Genomic DNA, 20572 nt, shown 5'->3' with positions numbered 1-20572 from the left:
GCTGGTCACTCTCCAGACACCTGAGGCAATGGCCTGTCTGAGATATGATGAGCAACATTTGTCGTACAAGGACTGATATAAAGGGGGAAGCTTCAGGTGTGAAAGGGGATGAGCAGCAAGCACAACCAGCTGGCACTTAACCAACCTGGAAACCCAATTCATTAATCTAAGAAAGTTCTCATTATCTTTTCTGTTTGTCTTCTTTTTAGGTCATTTTACTATCAAAGGTGTGATCATCCTGTCTTTGCCTGGGAAATCACAGACATTTCTATAAAGTGGAGAATAAAAAGAAAAAACAAAGTTTAAAGACGGCCAAGCCCTTCATAAAAATGCTTAATTATGGCAATGCTGAGAAGAACAACAGAAGTCTAGACAGACACCGAATGGCTTTCAAGGAAAATTGTGAATTCCTCAATAAATACAATGATACCCAGAAATGTCAGTTTGGACTTGAACTCATGCCAAAGATCTTTAGGTCAAAACCACTATGAACTGAACTGCTCAGAACAACTGCTCTGCTAAGAAGCTACAATTGACATATCTGACTTCTAACCAGGTCTAGCAAATGTTAAGTTACTTGAAGAAAACTTAAAAATATCAACAGCTATTTTTTTCATTAAAGAAATCATGTGACTAGAAGCACCACAAGTATTTCTGTGTAGGATCATTTGATGCTAACAATGTTTTTATAAAAAAATCTCACCAGAACAGAGCAAGAGATCGGGAGACAGAAAAGTATAAAGAAGTAAAAAGCACAAACCAGAAACATTAGAAAATGAGCAATGAACACAGCTTTTTCCTGTATCACATATGTATATATGCACACAATGCATTTCAATCTGTAGGGTTAAAAAAGAAGAATGCTACTTTGAGCCCTTACATTTACAGCACCAGTGAGCCTGCATCTTACAGTTAAAGAACTAGATAAAAGTAACATAATATTCAGAATTCCCCAGGAAGTACATTCAATTCTCTTAATACTGTCAAATAAGCTAGGGATTTGGATTTCACCCATTTTGAGAATTGTTCACTGCAAACATTTTATTACCTCACCAAGTTTTATGGACCCTATCAGAACAGCTGCGATTCACTTCACTTGCAGCAGAGGAAGCTGGTAATAGCTCAAAGATTGCCCCCTTCATTTCATAAACCAATTAGGACCTGGATCCTACGACTAGAGTAACACAACCCCTTCTTTTACTGGCAAAATTCCACTTCATTTATGTGAGCTCAGAATAAACGTCTCTGTTCACAGAACACAGATGCTCATAGCAGCAAATGTTTCTAAAACACACTCTCTAATTTGTTCCTTCTTCCAAGGAACACTTTTCCTGCACTCTCAGTCTACCTGCAGGTTCTGTCTAACCATCAGCTCCTTGCTCAACACAGCAATTTTTTACTAAACATAAGAGATTTTAAATTTATGGTTTACCACATGGAACTTTGTTAGAGGGTCTCCAAATGACAGATTTATTTAAATAACTTTTTTACCTTCTAAATCAAGCATAATTTCATTTTTTTAAAGAGCTAATTTTGGTAATGTTGTCATCTTAGATTTACCCATGCCTTTGATTCAAATCATTGGTATTTGGGGTTTTTTGTTTTGTTTTGGTTTGGTTTTTGGTTGCTTTTTCTTTTTCAAATGCGTATTTGGCCTGTCCATAAGTATAAATAGAACCATATATATGCCTTAAATGGAACTATACTGTACCATTGATTTTGAAAACTCATCAGTTCATAAGGAGGCCTACTTTTACAGGTGGTAAAATAGGATCCATACACTTTACACAAAGTCTGTAATTCCTGTGTTTTCCCTCAGGCACTTTCCTCTGAACTATTGCAATTGGTTTGCGGCCAGGTACCAGCTTAAAAAAAAAAAAGAAAAAAAAACAACCCAAAGTGTTAACACTTTATTAACTTATAGTATGTTTTTATATTCCTTTGGAAGTGTTCAAAAAAGACACTGGCAAGACAAACCATGTAAAATCAAGGCGTTCTCTGTCAAGGACATCAGTGCCAATTCCTTTATTGAAACAGATACAATCATAACTTCTTAGTTGTCAACGAATCTTTTATCAGAATTCTTTGCACATAAACTACTTCATTTTTTAATATCATTATAGCCATTGTGCCACCCCCAGCAAGCCTTTAAGCCCTTTTCTGAGCTGACATGGTGTAAGGCAGCACCCCAAGGCTTGCTGCTTCTCTGGAACCTGCGAATTGGTTGCTTAAATGAAAATAATTTTTTTAAAAAGCCTTACACCAAACAAAGTCTTGTATTGTTTGAGTTAGTGTTTTACTGCAGCTTAGTTACCTGTCAAACAGGCTGACACTTGGATAAAACACATACTGGAATCATGCATCAGGGCATGTTAAGCACAAACCTGTGATGAAGAGCAGAGCTCTGAGATTCGGCTGTGCGGAGCCCTAATGATCTTTTTCTGTTCTAGGAAAAGCTTGATTTGTCATACCAAACCCACTGCAATTCTGAGATCCTCTTCCATCCGAAAATGATTTTACATCTGTTTCAGTTCAAAGAGTCATATAAATCAGAAGCTCTGCCCATAAATTTTGATGACACCTTTAAAGAAGATTTATACAGTGTGTATTATATATATACGGGAGGTATGTAAGAGATACCAGCCACTAAAATTAAGGAATCAATGCTAGATTCTCCAAGTTCTATATATTATATTTAAGTTCTATTTATGACTTTCTGTGATGTGAGAGCCAACCAATGCATATGAAAGCTCAGTCTTTCTGTTCAGATAAAATTATGGGTGCCATACATATTCTAACCTTGTTTTCCTATAGTTCTTGGGTGGGACAAGATTTTCAGGACAAAAACATCATGATCCATTTCTTAGAAATCACTTGCATGAGAACTGGCTTAGCATAGTTTCACTGCCTATCTCAAACAACCATCAGGAGAGGGAGAGGGCTTGTTTCTTCTCATAACACAAGACAACAATCCTAGTCAGAGCCAGTGGGTAGCAAGTCCCAAAATATCCCTTACACTTTTTGGTTTTGGTGCTCTTGCTGCGAGAAAGTAACATTTCTAACAAACTTAGGACTTGTATCAAGTAGAAAGTATGAAATGTAAAACATTGTGTTCATTGGGCTATTTATCCGTCAAGGCTATGTATTACCTGGCTAATGATCCTCCTTTCAGTCCCCCAAAAGTCACCTTGATGTATGTCAATACTTTCCAGCCCCTTCCTACACCTTACAGCAAGGAAGAGTTTTTGGGAAGGCAGAGGAGTATATTCTTGAGGATAGAAGAGAGGTGCTGTGAACAACCAACTCTTTGTGCTGTGCCTGGCACACAGACTGGCACTGTTTGTTTTTTCTCTTCCTGACTCAGCAGTATGGGGAAAAATTGAGTTAGCAACTCCTGAACACACAACAGCAGAGGCTGCTGGAGAGCAGACAGAGCTTCTAAATATCACAGACAGAGCAGCATGGTTCAGCCTGCAGACCAAGGTGTAGACCTGGGCAGCAGCTTGCTAAAAGGGATGAGCAGCTTGAGAGGGTCCAGCTCATTTTCTCCCTCATCATCCTCTCTATTAAGTTAAGCTATGAGACAGCCTGTTCCTGGGAATGGCTCTCGTGTAATAATTTCCTACGTAATTCACCTGAGCTTCCCAGAGACTTGTGGCTGCTGCTCTCATGTGGCTTGATGGGATTCCATATCAAGGTTGGCCAAGGTCAGTGTGATAGAAGGGACTACAGAAAACATGACTTAGCATAAAAAGAGAAAAAAGAAGCAGGACCAATTAACAGGAATTAAAGCTCAACTTTTACTTCAAAGACAGAAAAAAAATTTGGACAGAATGACAATGTCAGATGCTCTGTCTTCCCTTCTCCTCCCCTTCCAGAGATCTCACTGATGTTCTTACATGCTGCACAATCAAGGCTATGGAATGGACTTGATCAAGCCCCTGAGTGGTCATTTGATGCTTCATCTCGCACTGCACATTTCTTCTTATCTCACAACACACTGTGGTACTTCAGTTCGAATACATGAGTTGGAACAGAGGTTTTTATCACAGATTTCCTGGAAAGGGAACTAGTCTTTGAATTTAATGAAAGCACATCATTCCATGGCCTCTTTGATGCTACGCATGCCACCAACTTAGTAAGAGCTTAAAGAGAGACTTTCTCTTGGATGTACAAAGACTCTTCTCAGTCACCTGCCTGTTCAGAGTGCCTTCCAGAGCTAGCTGCATTATGGAAGCGTTTCTGCCTGTGATTGTCTCTTACAGGAGCCTTTTCTGTTTCCTTGAGCTATAAAGGATGATAGCAGGATACTCTGAAAACTCAACCAGCAGTTCCAGTCTCAGATAGCTTTTGCTATGGTGAAACTCCTGTGCTTGCCACAGAGACAATCTGTCCTTCTGCCATCTGAGACCCTTTAGTTAAGACTGAGAAGTTGTTTTTTTTCATTTTCCAAATGACCAAACCTTTGTTAGTCCCACTACATGCATGGAGTAGTCAATTTTTTGACTATTCGATTTCCCATGTCCTTTTGTTTGAAAAGCCTTCAAACCCATGAAGAGATGATAAACTGGAAGCAGAGAGACACAGGTGTCTTTCCACGAGAGGAAAAACAGAGGAACAGTAAGGCAATGCATTAGTGTTAAAATGAATGCTGCATGTGGGGACTGAAAGGCTGTTCTCCCACTGGTACCATGATTCTTCAGAACATCAAGGCACCAGAAGCATCTTCCAAACCCCTTTTTTTGCTTTCTCCTACCTGCTTGCATTTCACCAAATGTGGTTGCAATTTTTCCCGTTTGATGCTGTGCCAGAAGACCATCTTATCTCAATTAAAATGCTCTAAAACACTTTAAAAACAGATAATCTACATCACATGGTTAGTGTTCTCTGTCCACTTTGGAGCCTGAGTTCATTGAAACTGGACTCAATCTCACTCTCCATTTACTACAATGTTAACAACTTGCTGCATCTGTGACAATCCTCCAGCCTCCCATGTTCTTTATCAGCTGCAGAGCTGTACCAGAGAGTTGGAATAGCTGGAATAAATACTATTTATGTCCACTACATACATTTATGTCCACAGCTTGAAAATCTAGCTTGGAAGCCAGTTACCTTCTCCATGAATGCTGTTGGGTTGCAATTGATAGCCTGAAAAACACATCTTTCTTAGCAAAAGATGTGTCCAGATAGAGCAACCACCACGCTGTGTTGTCACCAATTTGTCTGCCCAGAACTCTCTCACACACAGCTGTATATTCAGTGACAGAAAAAATGGAGTTATTTTAAAAAGAAGACAAGCACTGCTATTGTACAGCCTAGTTCAGAGTCCCATATCTTGAGCTGATTCAGCTTATCTGCTTTTCTATACCTTTGACAAATGCATGTCTTATATCATTTTTTCTTGCCTTCCTCCATATGCCATACTGCTTTTCCTCCATGTATCTTATCTAGAAATGATGTGCTATTAATCAGCCGAAGACACCCTTCACTGCTAAGTGTTCCTCAACTGATTTTTCATCAGCACAAGTAGTTACTAGTTCCAGCATTCCTCCCACATGCTGAAGGCTTGGCGGGGAGGGAGGAGGGATGGCAAGGAGGTTAGAGACTGCCTCACCACATAAATACTATCACAGACCTTTATACCAGCCTGCCAGCTTGCTGTAATGCTAATGTTGCTGTTTGTTCGCAACAAAAGGAACATGGTGGGAGGAAAGTGGGGCTGCACCCTGTCTTATTTTTTAAGTTAATAACCTTCATGCTCTTCCTTTTATCTGATTAATCTGGCCGGGTGCCTGTTCAGTAGTAGCAGAAGCTTAATACCTGAAACAATGTGTGGATATGCATTGTGCCAGTAAGGCTTGCCCAACAACGCACATTCTGTCATGTTTTCCCATGCCTTGTGTCAATATCTCATTTTATGTGCAAGCCCCCAGAGCAGGGGGAAAAAAAGAGAGGCACAGAGGGAGAGAGGGAGGGAGGGAGAAAGTTACAGGGAGAGGGAGAAGAAAGAGAAGGAGAAATGAAAGTCGGGAAAAATTACATCCCTTGGGAACATCAGCTGCTACAAACTTGCCCACTCCTCACCATGAAACGAGCTGTGTGCGGGCACAGGTGGGTCCCATTCTCTGTTACTAGAGCACAGCCTACAAACAGGGGCTAAATGAAGACTTTCATTGCTGTTCCCTGTTTTCATTGGAGCAAGGCCATCATAAACATTTGCAGGTGGCTTGGCCATAGTCTGACACTAAAATATTTGTGGTTGTGATAAAAATCAGAATATTGCTACAAGATGGTTCTATAACCTTCAGGGCTTGATCCTGCTCTTACAGAACTCAGTGAGAGTTTTACCCAGTTTCTCTCTGCTGGTTTTATTGCTCATTAAAAGGCATTTTCCCTGGCACAATTCTTCATGGTAAAGACTCATCTACCCTTTGGGGCAAATTCAGATGATTTCTAAAAAAGGGAAACTCAAGCAAAACACACTGATTTGAGGACCTCAGCATTTGGGCTTGTTAAATAGCTAAACAACCTCAACTTTGCAAGGCTAAATCAAAACGACCAAACTTTGAAGACCTCAAATATTTTCTGAATTAATCTGATTTTTTTTTCAGTTGTCCAGTTTGTATTCCTCATGAATGAGTTGTGGATATAATTCTTAGCACATTTAGAAGGATAAGATGAAGATAAATGGAAATGACAAGATATGTTCTCTGAATAAGTAAAACAGACACCACAGGGAAAAGACTGAAGGAAAAGAAGACAAACAAGGATGCTCAAGACTTTGGCAAGTAGAGGAAGTTGAAAATACAGCAATTATCTCCTAGGACACACCATGAACAAAAAACAAAACCTCCTAGGAAGAGGGAAGAATGGGGAACAGAGTACGCTGGAGGTCACACCATAAGTCTCATTCACTCACCAGCTCACACAGAGACTAAAATGCTGACAATCGCCTCCCAATAAAGCAGCTTTAGACTCAGACTTAGGAAACATTTGTGTGATTCAGTCACAGGGAAGAATTAAGATATGTCATGGCAAAGTTTCCCAAGTGAGACACAGCGCTGACTAGGAAAAGGCCTTTTTATCCTCAACCCCACCAACTTTGGAGATTCTAATCACCATGGCCCTGAACCAACACAAACCTAAAACCTGACTGACAGGGTCTTGCAAAACCACATGCAGTTTTTTTCTCATTATATAGAAACAATTGTTTGGAAGCCAAGTAGAGTCTTACATAAAACACCTCACCACTGAGTATTAAAAGTTGTTTGGGCTTTTTTATGCTTTTAATTAGGATCATAATTACCACTAGACCTATTAAGTCACAATTTGAACAGGAGCTTAATCATCCTTAACGCAAATAATGGCATTAGTTAATGTTTTTCTTTCTAAAACTGAAAAAGAAACTGTTTCTTCCTCCCTCCCTCTCTCCCAGCCCCTCTCTTTGAAAAGAATGGGACATATATAAGACAACAGCTTTGCTGGATTCACAGGCAAATAGTATTGCATGTGAAATCTCAGTGAACACTGTTTTGACAAGCGGTAGCATATACAAATGGCACATCTATCAAATAGCTTTACGTGACCCATCGTTTCAGATTAATGTATTAAGAACCAAATACTGAAATAGTAGTAAAAAGGAAAATAGAGGAGCTTGGCCAGGAACACAAAACTGGGGCAGCAGATGGACTCTGTGTTCTGTGCATGGCTGGGTAGCCCAGAGCTCAGTGCCATGGGCCATCCCAGCTACCATGGGAGATACAGAGCCTGTCCCTACACCAAAAATCTTGAAAGAAATCCCAAGAATAACTAGAATTTCAGGTTTCAATGCCAGGATTTCACTTTATGATTTTACTTTGAAAAGACTGAACGTTGATAAACAGTTATTTAGATAATGACTGAGGACAGTGATTATTTTTGCAGATATCACTAATTGATGTGACCAAATTACAGTTGACAGATAATGAATCTATACTGCTGCTTGTTTCTTAGTCCACTAATATATCTTTTTATCCATACATTTTCATGTATAACACCACCCCCAAATTCTCAGAGCTGTGTGATGAAAAACTGTACCCTCAAGCCTTCAGGGCAGTTTCTGTACAATTAAAAAACACGTTATTGTGACTTATGAGGATCTCATACTTACTGGAAGTAACCAGGTGTAAATATATACTAAACTTGAGTGGTTTTGTTCATACAGTTCTCCAGGCATTAGCACTCAATTGGCATTCATGCTAATACAATAAGCATCCATACTGTCAATTTATGGTAATAAATATGGATCCATCATCACAAATTGAGCAGCTATTTACACTGCCAAACTCTATTTATCTTGATGGTCTTTTTGTCTTCCAGCATTCCTCATAGGAAATAGCTCAAACCCATAGAAAACCCAGAATTCCCATTGAAGGAAGTCAAAGGATCAGCTTCACAAACCCTTTGTCTTTCTTCCCAGTGCAGTTATAGAAAAAACATGCATCATGATCATAAGAAGATTAAAAAAACCAAAAAACTGGCAGCAGAAAGCAGGACTTCCCAGTAAGTACAGCATTCTGTCCTTTTTGAACCAATGTGCTATATCTGGAGTAACCTGGCCATTTCCCACAGTCTGCAACATGTGCTGCAGGGTCAAGTACAAACTCTGTAACCTCAAAAACTACTAGAACAACATCTGAGCCTGCCTGCAGCTGCACCTTAAGAAGCATGAGGACAGCATCTGCTCCTAGAGGCAGGAGCCAGAGAACCAGAGAAGTGAGAAAATGGAAATGGACTCACCCAATCTGCCGATTTGTGGAAGGCGCTTGCGTAATGACGGAACTGGACTGTGGAGACGGCATGGCTTGCTGAATCACAACGCTGGTGTCGTGGTTTGGCATCCTTGTGTTTGTCAGCTGGTGGGACCCAGGCCCTGCCATTGCTCCTCCAACTGTGTTATGCATGGAGATATTCTGTGAGAAGAAGGGAAATGGGAGATGGTGGAAGGAAATGAAAATAAATAAATAAATACATGTCTTATCTTGGTTTTCTGTTCTACAGGAATTCTATTAGGAATCTGAAAGTATCAACAACATGAAAAGTTACTGGCTCCTGGTAAATCCCAAGTCAATAGATCTTCTTATAACCAATAACAATGAAGAAATGAAAAATAAATATTTACTTTCACAGGTGGAAAAATACCCATAGGTTGGGTAAAACTACCCATAGGTTCACTAATCACTCTTCTGTGATTCTGTCTTGTGATATATAATGGGGATATTTAGCACATATTTCTCCTAACCAAACATGATATGAGCACATGACACCTTGATTTAGTGCATGGGCTGTTTACTGTGTACTGCCTCTGCTTAGACTGACAAGCAAATCAAGTTTTACAGCCCCAAACTAATAAACAGTACATGGCACATCATGAAACAGCCATTTCTATTGGCCTCTGTAGATTTTGTAGAGCAAAAATATCCCAGAGGCTTAGAACAGCACTGTATTTCACCACATACAACCTTTCCTTCAGGTAACTCCAAGCTCTTAAAAAGTTCTTAAAACCAAAAAACCAGAAGTTCACAGATAACTCATTTCCACTGAGCAAACAACCAGCCAGGGACCAGGATACTGCTAAGGAAGGAGCCATGGAATAAGACTTCTCTGCTGTTATGCCTGTACACACAACACACACTGCTGCTAAACCGCAGGGTTTGACTTGGCCTGCGTTTGAAAACAAACAAAACTCTCAAGCCAGAGATAAGCCACAGTATATACACATGAAAAATACGGTAACCTTGAGAGCATTATTTTTCCTATCAGGCATCAACGTGTGAATTGTTAGCAGCAAGAGGAAAAGAAACTTTCCATTGTCACCTCATGCTAGGCTGAGGAAAACGGGAACAAAAACCCCTTATATACACACTGCCACTAAGACTCACACAAAGTACCTTCCTAACCACTGCAATACTCAGGATTAAAAAACAGAGTTCTATTTCATTCAAAATTACAATTTATGAGTCAATTTGTCTAGGAAACATATACAACCACTGCAAAATATTGGTAGATAAAGCTGGTGGGAAAGGAAACTCGGAGCTCTGATCAAATGTGGAAAACAGAAGAGGCACACAACATGTTGAATCCCAGACCTAAAGAAAGATTGTATTATGGGCCAAATAAAGAACTACACCTCCTGGAAAAAGAGAGCAAATAATTAGAGGACCCCAACTGAAGGCATTAGCTGTTATCCCCTTATCTCCCAATGCTATATATTTCATGTGATTTCCCAGAACAGTGTGGACACAGGGATGTCTGTTTCTTTTACAGGAGTTGTTCCAGTCTTCATTAACACATAAAGAGGCAGAAGTGCTGCCTACAGTTGAATGGTCACACCACCTCACCTGGAGTGAAGAGGACCCAGCTTTGAGTTCCTCTTACAGTAAATAATTTACACATTATGAATCAGGTCTAGAAACTCCTTATTCACTTAAGTATTCACTTAAGGAGCATGAATTGCAAGAGGAAGCCAGACCAAGGACCTTAACTGTAATATTTCATAGCACAGAAGAATGTCATGACCATCAGGCAATAACCTTGGATATATGAAAACTTCTCCAAAAGAAGTTCTCCCTCACCTACCACATTCCTATTAAAATGTCACTTCTTCAACACATTAATGGTTTCTGATGAAAAGCCTGTTCAGTTTAAAAAAAATATATATGGCCAAATCTAGCTCAGGATTCAAACCTGATTTTTTTTATCACGACCAGATTTTGCAAAGCCAGATCCAATATCTATCCATGTACAATCAATATTTTAATGCTATCTCTTCCTAAAATGATCTCTAAATGAACCACGTATGGTGCCAAGAATCTGCAAGGCCTGGGAATGGACGGGATGGAAATCTATCACAAGCCTTAGACAAGTGGTACCCTGGCACTTGCCCAGAGTTTTACTGGGCTTTGTTCTACCATGGCAGGGCACAACTTAAAGATTTAATATGAGATTCCTGTGCTCCTAAATTAGATATTTCCTTTCTCTTTTCCTTCTTTGTCAATTTTCTTCTACAATTACAGAGCTCTCTAAGGTACAAACAGATTAATTATGATGGATATGGAAATTTTTGTTTGCCCATAAGACAATGTAGTTGTTATCTTAAATGCATAAACTTCCAAAAATGTTTCAAAATTTCATCAATTTCCAGTAAGCCACATCTTTTCAAAAAGTAGGTCGAGTATGTGGTGCATGGAAAGGAAAAGCAGAGTGAAAGCCTGTCAATGCTTTCAGATGTCCATTCTTCTCAGTAATGCAAGCACTGCTGTTGGGCAAGCTTATACCATGCTGCCAAGTGAAAGCCAAAGGTTTCCCAACAAAATGTCAAACTCAGCATGACTCTAACATTCATAAGAAAAGGATTTGGCAATCTCAGAATAACTTGCATCAGTGAGATGCTTGTGAATCTACAGAGAAGCCCAAGGAAGTTCATACTTTAGGGACAGTAAGCGTGCTCCGAAAGGCGGCGGGAAGGTACTGCACAGCAGACCTGACACTAAGCCCAGCTGATCTCACTGTGTGCATCATGACATGCAGAATGACTCTGTACCACCAGCACAGCAAGGCTAGGCTCATTGCATGTGTGATGCAGCCAGTCTTCAGACCTCCCAAAATGGTTTTGCTGTGTAGGCTCTGCATCTGGTTCTGAATGGATCTGGATGGGACATTAACAAGCTCCTTGCAGACTTGACTTTGGGCTCTTATAGAAAGAGGAAAAATTCAGCAACATTGACTGAAACTGAGACCTCTGCTTCATATATTGAATTGTTGTTTGGTTAAGTTGCTTCTAGCTCTACTTTTCAGGAGTTCAGAGTGTTCTTCTACCAGGCATCCATGAATAAAATTGCCTTTGACTCCCCTTATAATCCTCCAGGTCTTAAAGATGGTAAAGATTATTTGATAGTAGGTGTGGAGCTCCCAGCATTCCAGCTTGGAGAAGTCTACATGAGCAATGACACAGACTGAGATCTCCCTCTGCTTTTAACATTCCCAAGACCCATCCATGCTCTGAGAGAGTATGACACCGAGACATACACTTGGAGTTTTCTCAGCTATCTTCTCTACTGTGCTTAAGCATTGGAAGAAGGCATATGAGCTTATCATTATTATCTATTTTATTAAACTGAACCTAAGTGTTCACACAGGGAGCAGGCCACCCATATGTCAGGAGCTGCAGAGACACAAAAGACATGCTCTTAAGATTCATTTTGTGAATCTTAATTAAGATACAATATAGGAAGAGGAATTTATGTCCTTTAGGACTAAGTTGCATCCTCACTGAAGTTTCCAGGCACTCCCAAGGAAGCAGAAAATAGAATTATAACACTGAAGAGCTTTTATAGAAATTTTATAGAAATATGAGCACCCATGTGCTCATGCAGTTCTCTCCATCAGTATTTAACATTCAAACAAATAAACCCAAAAGCAACAAACCATATCCACAAACCATTTTTAAATCAACATGTTCATTTTCAACCTTTCCAGATGCAAGAAGAAAGCATGCAGATCATCATGATATTAACTTCTCCCCAGTTACACTTCATGGCCCATTTTAGCTTCAGACTTTGAAGAAAACATTTGAGCATTTTTCTCCCACGTGCAACCATTTAAGTTTGGATAGACAACACACTTCTTTTTTCTAAAGGCTAAAAACTTCTTGAAGTCATGCTTCCATGTTCTGGTGGAGAGGATTACACATCACTCCACAAGAACACACACCCTGTTGGCAAGCACAGCAGAGAAATGACAGCTACACAAACACAGGCAAAATACACCCAGACAGTCACCAATTCCCCCAAACCCTGGTTCTTCCAGAGAAACACTCATCCATTTCACACAGCACCACCGCACATCAGCCACCATCTACTGAACTCAAAAGATGAAGACAACTGATCCATCCTTCACGATCTACTGTAATATTCTGAGTTTCAGGGTTTGTCTGTGGCTTTAAACTATAAGATCTAGTTTCTGAACCAAAGTCTGTTTTTATTTTCCTACTCTTATTTTTTAACTGTGAGGCTTACCAAGAATTGCAAATACCAGTTTTACATGAACTGCAGACTGTTCTGGATTGTTCTGTGTAAGCTTTTAGATCAATAGAGGTGTAACCTACAACCAATTGTACATAAAGGTATTTTGCAGGCTCTTATATAAATTCTCAACTCAGAAGGTATTTTCCATTAAAAACTGAAATTAAAAAGCGGTTAATTTAAACACAAACAAAACCACTTTTTGCACATTTTGGTTTTATGCAAAATATCATGTATCCATATTTTCCTGCACAGCAACTTAAAATATTTTCCCATAGTTCAAGAAAAAAGCATCAACTAAAACAAATTATGGAGATAAATCAAATATACAACAGTACTTTTGAATTTATACAGCCTGTCCTCTCAATTAATATATTTTAACAAGGAAAAATATTCTAAGACAATACACATTTAAATGGCAGCTTCATGTGCAGTTTTAAGAAGTGTACAGTCATGTCTTGCCTGATTACTGAGATCCTAACTTCATAATATATAAAAGCCACATGAGTGGAAGCCTCCAGTGACACACTCACTCACTGCACATATTGCTTACACAACCAAAGAACCTGCTGGCTTAAAAACTTGGAAGACATTGTTGTAAATAAAATTATACATTAAATGTGGCAAATAAAGGCAAGCTTCAAAATTATTTTCATCATATATAATCTCCATCAAAATTACTGAGCGTCTATGAATTCTCTCCTGACAGAATAAAAAGATATTTTAAAAACAAGTTAGCAAGTCTCTCCAGAAGCAGCACCAATTCATTTATTTTCTCTTGACTCAGGTCAGAGGGGAAGGAAAACACCCTCACACCAGCCCATCACAACTGTTTAATCTGTGACTGGCACACAAAATCTAAACTCCTATAAGCACAGAACAAAGCTTGCTGCCCACTCAGAGCCAGTAAGCACAGATGAGGAACTAGGGAAGAAACCAGAGATAAAAAATGAATTATGTTGCTAATGCAATTGAAGGTTTACAGGAAAAAGAAAGCCTACTATCAAGATTTAAATTAAAAAAAAAAAAAAGTTCCATCATGCAAGAAATGGGTGAGTGTAAACTTGATGGAGACTGAAATGCTACACCTTTTACTCTTTTTTTTAAACTGCAACATCTCTAGAGCTTTGAATGAGGAAAAGCACTAAACCATAAAAAAAAAGGACACAGAAAGAAACTGCTGGAAAATGCTGTGTAGTAACATTAAGCATAAGGACAAAGCTCTATGAAGATCTTATTGCAGACTGCTAAAATCCGTTTAACTCCCCTACTTAGCAAGAGGTATGAAGTCACTGAGTGAGGCTGACACATAAAAATACAGAACTCATGCCAAAGGATCTATTCCTCAAAACATTTCAAAGAAAGGCAAATGCTCACTTAGCAGCTACCTGATAAAAATGGCACATTACAAGAAACAGCAGGCATGATATATCCCAGAATGGGGAAAGACTCTTCCCTGCCCCCAGCAGCCCCATCCAGAGTCTCCCCCTAAACTGGAGGCAGCCAGCTATCCACACCACACTGGAGACTGAAAGGCCAGGAGCAGTGTGGGTATATCTGGCTTCTTGAACCCCAGGCACGGCTGCTCAGTCAAATGTTATCAACCTGATCTCCAAAGGGGTAAAAACGTAAAGAAAAATTAAACTCCTTACTCAAGAATGACAAGTAATGATAGGCAGATGGGGAAAGAAGGGAAACATTGCTCTCACTGAAATCATAAAGCTTTGAATCTGTACTTATCAGTCTCAGCCACTGGTTTCCAATTTTTTGGATCACAGACCTCTGTCAACCCTCTGAATTTCACACAGAGCACTCTGTGCTCTTATCATAAATTGTGTAATTAAGGCAAGATGGTTCCACAGACCATCTGCAGATGACTTAGCACAGCTTTGCGACCACCAGCAGCTCACAGACCAGAGTGAACTGCCACCCAAACCCGGCACTGGAGCACCGTGACCAGAATTTATTGACCAAAAAAGATAACATTTCTAAAGGTATCTATGAACTTCAGTAACCCTTGTCCTTTTTCAAAACACCTTCAGTTTTTGGAGCCTTAGACAATCACTCTTAATTAATAGATCAGACTTGTGTACTGGGGCTGGCAGGAGTTTTGCAAAATTTTATCCTAAATATCTGTGTTGGAACATGCAGGGAAACTTCCTTGTTGTTTTAAGTTAGGATGGGTTATTCTTAAGCATAGACATGCTGTTTGCTCTTGAAGAGGGTACAAAACAAAACAAAAAAGAAAAACCATAAATAATCTTTTATCCTGTTTTCTTTCAACAGCTGCTCATATGTTATCAGAAAGGCTTTTTGAGATACACTGAGTGATGCAAACCTCATCTGCTAATCTCCAGCAAACTGCACAGCACTGCTAAGCAGCGTGGCACAGGACACAGGACAGACATATGAAGTGCTAAGCCAGGTATAAGCCATCTCAAGGCTCTAGCAGTCACCACTGTAACTCAAAGTCCAAAGGGCCCATTTAAGCACTACTAATCCTCTTAAGGCCGCTGCCTGAAGGGTGACAGCCCTGCACAAAATCTCTGTAATGCTGCTGGTGCTGCAGGCCAAGCTCTGGCTGCCCCCGCTGTGCCTCTGCCCCTGGGACACCCAGGGAGAACTGTCACCTCCTCAGTCCCTTCCTGGCACCTTCTCAGGGAAATGCCCATGAACGCCTTCCACGGGCAAGAGGAGCCTCCATGCCTGTCCTCCACTTTGGCTGCTCTGATAGCTAATGCTCTGACTCCTCTGATACTGTGAACAAAATGCAGGATGCTTAGAATTTTTGGTCTTTTATCTTAATTTTTTTGACATGATCTAATTACAGTCATTCAGTGGTGCCCTCTAATTATCAGTAGAAATGAATACTGAAAGATGACCCTTGTCTTCCACAATTCCCTCCCCTCTTCCCCCACTACCCTTCTCGTGCCCTTTACAGCATGTCTGTCCAGACAATGCTTGCAACACATGAAGCCTTCTTTACACACACACAGTAAGTAATATATGGTATATACCAGAGGTACCCATGATAAACCATTTACTAGAACGAAGTCAAAAAAAGTGATGTAAAGGAACATATTTTAAAGGAGAAGGAAACTTTGGAAGATTGGTTTCACCAGAGTTTGAAAGGAAATAGTTTCTCCATGGGAAAAGATGACATCAGATTGCATGCTTATGTCTTGAAGTTTCCTGCAGATACTTCCCATTTTTCCTCAGGGTTGCTTGTTTCATGCACAATTACTTGTCCAATATAGCCACTAAAGAAACATAGCACAAAGAGCTTCTTCTGTTCAGCTGAAGATCAGTAACACTAAGTGTGCAAAGCCCAGTTTGGGTCACTCAGGGTGTTTTGCACTGCTAACACCACATTAACTACTGCTAATTGGGAGGCTAAAAAACAGGGGGAGAACAACTGGCTGCCTGGCTCTACCCAGTTCTCTCATTCTTTATGCAAAAGCCATAAACTGACTATTTCATTTCTTCTAAGTTGCCTATTGTGACATTTATAAACAGGAACCTGGCAGCATGTCAATGGTGCAAACTGATTTCCTTTCCTAAATACAATTTAAAAAAGCAAATAAACAAGGTTATGCCTGCTAATGAAACATTATATGCCATGCTGGAGCTAGTTTTTCTCAAATGTATTCTCTAGAGCAGATGGAACACCAATAAACACAAAACAACAAACCCTTTTATAAAAAACATGTTTATAAGAAAATATGTTCTCCATAGAACTTTGTCTAAGGCAAAACTGACTTATATCTGTAATATTATCTCAGGGAGAGAATTATGGTCCCATTAGATTGCTGTAAACAAGGGAGCTTGCCATGCATTTCAAATGGAGAAGGGCTGCTAAGAAACATGAGAAGAAGAAAAGAAATTTGCCAGGATACTTACTAGGCGCAATTCTTAAAGGCCTTAGTTGAAATCAAGGCCTTACTGTGGTAAAACCTATATAGACACATTGAAGAACAACACTTGTCCACAACCCTCAGAGACCAGAGACAAAACAAGGAAAGAGGAAAGAAGAAAAAGAGAAAGTGAATTGTTCAGCCAAATATCAGGACTCAATGCAAGGGCTCTTTTCTCCCAGTCCAGTGTCCTTTACTTTGCACTGTTTTCTTGCAGCTAGTGCTTATCTATGAAATTGAGAAGACCAGAAAAGTTTAAATAAATAGATAAAAATTAAAAGAAACAGAATTATAAACTCTGCTTGAGTTTTTTTCCAGCACTATCATTTCATTTCTGTAAATCAGAGTGCACATACTAAGGGGGTACTCAAAAAACCTTCTCAAAGTAGATGCATGTCAACTTCTGCAGGATAAGCAATTAGACATCCAAAAGGAGCGGCCAGATCTGGAGGCCAGTCAGAGGGTAGTTGAAAACCTGGCCTTCCTTTCTTTATTCTAAGGAGTTTTGTTTTTATCCATCATGGAACAGAAAGCTGGGAGGGGGAGGGCGGCACTCCTCCAGGAATTGCTTTAAACAAGCCTTTGATGCTGCTAACTGAAGGCACTAGGCTTTTCAACATTATGCAAACCATTTATAATCTGTTAATAGCAAATTCACAGAGACAGCACTTTGGCATCTAAATTTGTTGTATTTTATTTAAAGCTTCTTTGAAATTCTCATCATTGATTTCACTGGCATAAGTTATTGGCATCATACATGAGTTACAGCCCTGGCTGTTGACTGCACTCAATGACCAGAACATTTTTTAGACAGAGCAGTTGGTAAAGAGAGCAAGGATGGTAGCAACAAAACAGCCAGTGATTTTCCATTCAGGCAGTTTCAAGCAGAAAACCAGCAGGTTTAACTTTTCTGCTAAGAAGTCAAGTGGAAATGCTGCTACCCTGGTAATAAAATGCATCTCCTAAATATTCTGTTACCCCAAGCCACTGTGACAGCTGTGTTGGGCCAGGCAGGCTGGTACTACATGGGCACTCAAACAAAAGGCTGGGAAAGGTCCAGGAGTGAAGGTTAATGGTGCTCTCACAAAGACCCAGACAAACCATTTGCAGCATAATGAGAGATCATAGGTTTAACCAGTGAAGTGGGTTTCCAAGTGTGCTGGTAGGAAAATCATCTTGATCAGTGAAAATCACAAAAGCAACACCAAGACGTCAAGTCCGGATCAAGTTAATTCACCAGGTCTCCTGGGAATTACTCACAAAGGCAATGCAGTTTTGCGGGGTCCACAATCACTTCAATCAATTTTAGGTTGATGCTTTGGGAAAGGAGAGCTAGTTTAGTTTAGATCTTGAACTGAAAGAACTTAAATAAAATTAAGTACATAATTTGGAAGCCTTCAGACAAAAATTAATAACATTTGTAGCCATAAGAGTTAAAAAGGGTAAGAATTAGAAAGGCAAACAGAGTGTCTACACTGAAGGCAAAATGTTAGATACACTTCTAGTTAAAGGAAGTTCACTTCTGCTGAGTACAGCAAGGGCTACTGACAAATAGAGATTACAAGAAAGTGTCCTCTGAATCCTGAAAGCTGGTAAGCAGTCTGGTTAAGGAGAAGCAGCCCTGGTCCACCTCTGCCTTGGTTTCAGCAAGTGACAGAGAGACAGGCAAAAAAAATAAGCAAGACTAGGAGAATAAACATGCTTGGAAGAAAGATAAATCAATATTGGTCCTTCTGCAAGAAACAGAGTTGACCATCCACTGATGAAGGCATGTGACTTGGTCTTAAACACAGATGGAGATCTCTGGAAGAAGAGCTGTTGTTAATGAGAAAAAGAACAAGTAAGCAAGCTGGTATGGAGCTTGGACACAACTTCCCAGGACAGGGGCAGCAGAAAACATCAAAAATATAACTCCTTGGACAGAGCAAATGTGTTCTCCAGGTCAGGTAGACTGGAAACAGCACAGCCATCCTTTTCCTCACCCTTGTACAGATTTACTGCATGATTTTGATGAAATTACTTCACATTCTTCTGCCTTACATGTAAAACGGAACAAAGACCTTCAACAGCTACACAGTGCTTGGAAGTGACGAGAAAGAAATAGATTTTAGAGACAACACAGTGTATGCACCTGGGAAGGCAATGTAACACAGCAGTGAGAGAGCAGAAGAAGGGTTTTTTTTTGTAAGAGAACTCCACAGGACTTTAAAATAGCATGCATTTCAAACCCACAAAAATGACAAGAAATCATAATCTAGATATTTCAACCAATACAGAAAATAGTTATATAATGAATACCATTAAAAGAACTGTGAGACAAAAGAACTGTTATTTGGTAACTGTAAACATGAGAGAAAGACATGTAAATCAGTAAAGGAGAATAATGACTGCATACTCAAATCCAGAGAGTCCAGACAACATTGCAGGATCTATTCTTCAGAAAAGAGGAGCTCATTATCTGCAGAAAATTGTATCCAATTAAAGGATACCTGGCTGTACATCCAATATGGGCACTAAAAATTGTGAGCCAGTTCAGAAGAGTCAGGGTAAAAATCTTACTGAGGGTATATGGTGGTGGTGGTGGTGATGAAGGGGGTGAATTCTCAGTTGTAAAAGCAGGATATGTTTGGCTCAGCTTCTTTTCTGAATGAAGGAAATTGAGAGAAAAACAAAGAAGCTGCACTAGATTTGATAATGCTACCAGACAATGATCCAGATGTACACGCTTCCAGTCACACTAATTAAATGTGGTGTGGAGCCATCCTGGGGAAATTACACACCATTCCTTTGGAGTACCACATGCTTCTGAAATGCCTTGGTGAAGTTCTCACTGCATCTGAGGAGCCACGATGCTCCTTTTCCTAACCAAAAAATTGATTCATCCTCCTGTATAATTGGTCTTCCTGGTGTGACCCAGCCAGATAGATAACTTCATTCAAGGAGGAAAAACATGATTCAGGCAGGAGTTTCAGCTAAGCCATGAATTAAACAGGGCAGGCAGGCATCCTTGAGCAACAACCTAGCTGCACTTGGAGAACTGTTAATTCGGAGTTCTCTCCTCCACACAGCAGCTTTTGCCCAGAAAGTGGCAGTGGGATATTTACAACCTGAGCAATGTGATAGCTGAAAGTTGAAGAACAGAGAAGAGGGTCAGGAGTTCCAGCCTAGCACAAGTAGCACCACAGTCCTGTTCTCAAGAGCAGCTAGCTCCTGGGTGTCTGCATTAAAGAATAGCAATATTACCCTTCAACCTTGAACACTGCTCATTTTAAACTAGCCTAACTTACATTTTTAATACACCAGACTCAAAAAATAGCTACTGCAGGCTCCAGGAAATGCTACCTGGTTTTTCTTCACCACCAGAAGACAACTCAATGGACTGTGCTCTGGAAAGCCATTGGATCACACTTTCTAAGCAAAAGGAAAGAGGTTTTCCAGTAAGATAGTGCTCAGAAGGTGATTCTGTGTATATTTTAGCCTGTCTGCCAGTCATCTAGGAAAACTACAGCGGCAACTCCCTGACACAGTCAGTACTGAATATCACAATCTTCACCATTCCTGTTGGTTATATAAGAAAAGGCAATGTGACCCCTGTAT

At 39.9% G+C, this 20572-nt stretch overlaps 1 protein-coding gene across 1 annotated transcript in view; it reads right to left on the bottom strand.

The window, feature by feature from the left end:
- The window catches only part of CREB5 (cAMP responsive element binding protein 5), a 211949-nt gene that overhangs the window by 162622 nt on the left and 28755 nt on the right, over positions 1–20572 (bottom strand). The window contains exon 4 of the mRNA XM_058805818.1: positions 8779–8951. Coding sequence (XP_058661801.1) covers positions 8779–8951 — 173 coding nt within the window. The remainder of the gene's footprint in view (positions 1–8778; positions 8952–20572) is intronic.

Source organism: Ammospiza caudacuta, chromosome 1, assembly GCF_027887145.1.
Source record: "Ammospiza caudacuta isolate bAmmCau1 chromosome 1, bAmmCau1.pri, whole genome shotgun sequence".
Classification (NCBI taxonomy): domain Eukaryota; kingdom Metazoa; phylum Chordata; class Aves; order Passeriformes; family Passerellidae; genus Ammospiza; species Ammospiza caudacuta.
The sequence above is the reverse complement of the archived record's forward strand: the minus strand, read 5'-3'. Positions and strand labels throughout refer to the sequence as shown.